At 56.4% G+C, this 4,127-nt stretch overlaps 1 protein-coding gene across 1 annotated transcript; it reads right to left on the bottom strand.

Annotated features, from left to right (window-relative positions):
• Nucleotides 1-1,909: 1,909 nt before the first annotated feature.
• LOC104507096 (cytosolic Fe-S cluster assembly factor narfl-like) lies at nucleotides 1,910-3,902 on the bottom strand (the record flags this gene model as incomplete). Its single annotated transcript, XM_010148271.1, is given in 4 exon segments — nucleotides 1,910-1,995; nucleotides 1,998-2,144; nucleotides 2,868-3,025; nucleotides 3,765-3,902. Coding segments are annotated over 4 exon segments (529 nt in total), but the record flags the coding sequence as incomplete, so codon positions are not given.
• Between the last annotated feature and the right edge of the window lie 225 nt (nucleotides 3,903-4,127).

The raw sequence follows: 4,127 nt of genomic DNA, 5'->3' as shown, positions 1-4,127 counted from the left end.
CAGCTCTCCCAGGTTCAGGAGCGTCTGCCGGAGCCGAGGGCTCGGGATGTTCCACGGGAGAGTCCTGCATGAGCAGCGCGCGGGTTGGAAACCCCGCGAAGCGGGGACGAGGCGACGCATAGACACCGGTTGTTCAGTCTGCGGCTAATTGAGCTTTAATTATCGCGTGCTCTCGCGGGGGGCAGGAGGGGTTCCTCTTGCGCCCTCGGCACTTGGGCGCTGGCTGACCCGCAGCGGGGTCTCGCGCTGTAGGCAAAGACGCTCTGGTGCGGCGCAACGCCGCCTTACGGTCCATGCGCTGACCTACCTACTTGTAAAACCGGCGGGGAGGGAGAGTCTCGCCTTAGGAACACTGTGAATTCACTAATTGATCAGCAACACCTGGAAAATCGAAAGCTTTTAATTAAAAACATCAGTACCAGCTCCCTCTGTTTGTGTTGACTCTGAAGGAACAAAGCAGCGCGGTGGCTTTGTCCTCAGGTTTCGTTTCAGTCTTTCCTCGCGCAGCAGGAACCGGGAAAAGGGAAAACAGGGATTCAGCGACGCCATCCCTCGCGTTCGCTCGTGGCTACTGCAGTCACCAGCCGAGGTTCCACGTCTGCCAGCGCCCCTTCCCCCGGAGTTCAGGTACAAATGCTCCCACGCGCGCTGGGGAAACCCGATGTCGGGATTAATCTGGCCCCAACAGTCGCGCAGTTATCGGGGAACAGCCGTGACGTGCCCGGGGTGCCCACGCAGCAAGACGCGCAGACGCCACCTCCAGCAACAAGGGGCCGGATCTGCTTCGCGTCTGCCCATCCCTGGAACGCACCGCGTTTGTACTAACCCCTTGGATCGTTCCGGCAAACTGCTGCTCGGAACGACTGCGCCTCGCAGCGCTCACCTGGGTAAGGGAACGCGTTCCAGAGACACTGAGGGCTTTGCCCTTCGTTGGAAAGAAAGCTGGCGAGAAGTTCTTACTGGAAACGCTGTAAAAACTGAGTTTTGTGAATTGAAGGATATTATCCATCAGCTGAGGCTGCTGAGGACGGGGAAGACGTGACAATTCACGACTCAACTGTGTATTTAGGGAGAGGAGAGAGATGTAATTGCCCACAGCTACAGACAATTGTCATAATTAAAGGGAAAAAAAAAATCACTGGCTTTTTCTCCTAAAGCATTCGCTGCAGTCATGTTGCAGGGGGCAGTAAAACAGCCCCTGAGATGATGCTTCTCGTGCAGTCGCAGGCTGCTGGCACCCACCCTGACAGGGCATAGATGCAGCAGCCGGGCCCCGGGGGCTCAGCCCGGCCTTCGCTTAGCCCAGCCTCGGGGCTCAGCCCAGTCTCAGGGTCAGCCCGGTCTCAGGGGCAGCCCGGTCTCAGGGGCAGCCAGGCCTCAGGCTCAGCCCGGCCTCGGGGCCAGCCCGGCAGTGGCACCAGGATGGGGAAAACCAGCCGAGGTCTGACACGACTGATAAAAACTAATCAAGGGCACCCGGCCCAAGGCAGGTGTGGAATACAGCGGGGCCCGGACGAGCAATGCAGAGCACACCGCTCAGCCCGGCGAGGCTGCAAGCCAAACCCTGCAGCACCGTGGGTCCATTGGTTCCAGGAGGAAGAGGGTTGTGGAGGGAGCGCGGACTGAGTGCCGAGAGACCCGGCGAGGGCGAGGGCGTGTTACTGCTGCTGTCGACGTGTGTTTTATGTCAGTGTTTGGTTTTATTTACAGCCCTTCAGTAATTATAAAGCCACACTAATTAGTACTGCTGGCCTAATCCACGTTACCGTCTCATCCCTAACGAGAGTCCCATGTAACGGACTCCCAGCGATGGCAGAGAACTTGAGCTCTTTGAGAATCTTTGAGCTCTTTGAGAATCTGGAGTACGGTCGGGTTATGAAGGCACCGCGTACCCGCACCGCGTCGCTCCTCACCACTTGATGTTGAACCTGGCACCCGCCTTCTCCACCGCGTGGTACTGCGTGCGCAGGGCTTTCGCGGCCGCGGCCGACTCGCCCCCAGCCACTGCTCGTACAGTTCGTTTATAGTCGGGTTCTTCTCGGGAATTTCGGTCTGCAGAGACTCATACAGCCTCTCAACTTGCTGAAGCTGGTCCTTGCTGGATTCGCCCTCCGGTTTGATCTGACCCCCGCCGTTTAAACAGCCTGTGTGCGACAAAGGGAGCAAACGGCACCGCGCTGGGGCCCCACTTCGGCTTTACCAGGAAAACCCCAACCGGGGTTAATTACCTCCGCACCCGCAGCCAGCAGCGGCGATGCCAGCAGCGGCGTAGTAGTGGGTTACTCCCCCGTTCGTTATCTAACACCAGCAGGGCGGGTGCAGCCTCAGGGGGAAGATCGTTGGCTTGGTGTGCCCCAGTGCTAATTCAGCGGCACTGGGATGTGCTAATTGCCCTAATTAGCCCCAGTGCTAATTCCCCAGCGCTGGGGAGGCAGAAGCAGGGAGCTCTGGCTCTTATCTGGTGCCTCCAGAAAAGGGCCAGGACACAACCCAGCCGAACAGCCAGAGTCTCCGCTGTAGGTACGTGTGTGTCCGGGAGGTGCTGTGGGCGCGCTGCCAGGGCGGAGGCGCTCTCCGAGCTGCGCAGCGTCCGGGTGCCCAGCAGCCTCTCCAGCCTTGGGAGAGTCATTGCTCAGTGCCAGGAGAGGCAGCTCAGCCTCCTGGGGCCGGGTTCGAGCTGCTCTCTGCTAGTAGATTCAGAGAGAACCAGGGGGCAGGGAGAGGAGGGCTCGCACAAAGTGGAAAAGGGAATAAAACAGGGAGAGACGTTGCTCACCAGCCGCAGCAAGCGCTCTCTAAAAGCCTAACGGGCAACGTGAGCTGCTTACAGCTATGGCTTGTCCCAGCGAAACCCCGGGCAGCCTCACCTGACGGGCAGGCCATGACCTCCACGTAGTGATAGGGCGACTTCCCTCGTTTCAGCTTTTGCACCAAGTTCTGGATGTTCCGAAAGCCATACGCCAAAGCAAACTGGAGCAGGACAACTCCATCCTTCTCCAGTGTCACCTCCTGGAAGTCCTTGTTTCTGAGGAACAAGAGCACAGGCAATGTCTTATCCAAATTAACTTCTATTTTAAACTTCAAAGAGCCCTGTGCTAAACCAAAGTTCTCCGCAATCTTGTTCAAGAAAGCTGTCCTACTTCTCTGACACCCAAACAAAACAGACGAGGAACTCCCAGATCCTTTTCCAAGGAACTTGTTTCAGGACCTGCCACCCAAATGGAGCTCGCTGAAGACCATCTGTGGTGAATAAATCCTTAAAATCCAAGGAAATGGAGCCGAAACAGAAAATTTCGTCGTGACAGGCCTCCTGCGTTGGCTGACAGCATGTGCGTTAGTGAGGCCACTGAGGTAACTTTAAGTTGCAGTGGGACTTAACACCAGGGAGCAAATCCTTACTGAAGGCTTCCAGGCTCCTAAGGGTGGTGGAAATACCCATTCCTGGTAAAAGAGTAAGTAATTTGGTTTTTATCAAGTATTTCATATCGAGACTCTGGGGGACTGTTCCTTCTGCTTCCCAGACCAGAGAATCCTCAACAGACACCACTGACAACACCAAAATAAAGCGCGTGGGCGGTGGAGGGGCTCCAAGGCTGAGGGAAACGCCGGCTGATTTATCGCTCGGCAGCTGCGGGAGCGAGAAGGCGATTCCCAGGCCTCAGAGCAAAATGTTTAACGTCGCAGAGAAGGTTTCAGCCACCAGCAAGAAAAGAGCATGAACAGAACTGCGATTAACGGCTTCTGCAGGATTTTCAACTTCTTACTTTAAAGGTTTGTACTGAATCGCGTCCACTTCAATGCCAAAGAGTTCCTTGGCTGCGTACGTGTAGACGTGCTCCAGGTAACCACCCGACCCGCCTCCCGAGTGGCCAGTGAGCTCCTCTCCTGCCGCACTCCTGAACCTGTGGGAAGGGAAGAACCGCTTTTAGGGGAATCTTTGAGAAAAAAGAACAGCCAGCGCAAACGCAAAGGTCCAGGGGACTCAAAAGCAACAGAACAAGCCATACACCAGCTCCCTTTGACCTCCAAGCTTTTCCCTTTCTCCTGGGAACCAACTATTTATAGCACCGGAGCCCGGCAGACTTCACCCTGCATACCCTTTGGGTCGAGCTCAGTGGACATACTGC

This window comes from Eurypyga helias, unplaced genomic scaffold (genome assembly GCF_000690775.1).
Source record: "Eurypyga helias isolate BGI_N326 unplaced genomic scaffold, ASM69077v1 scaffold33513, whole genome shotgun sequence".
In the NCBI taxonomy this organism is placed as follows: domain Eukaryota; kingdom Metazoa; phylum Chordata; class Aves; order Eurypygiformes; family Eurypygidae; genus Eurypyga; species Eurypyga helias.
Note: the sequence above shows the minus strand (reverse complement) of the source record. Positions and strands in the feature narration are given on the sequence as shown.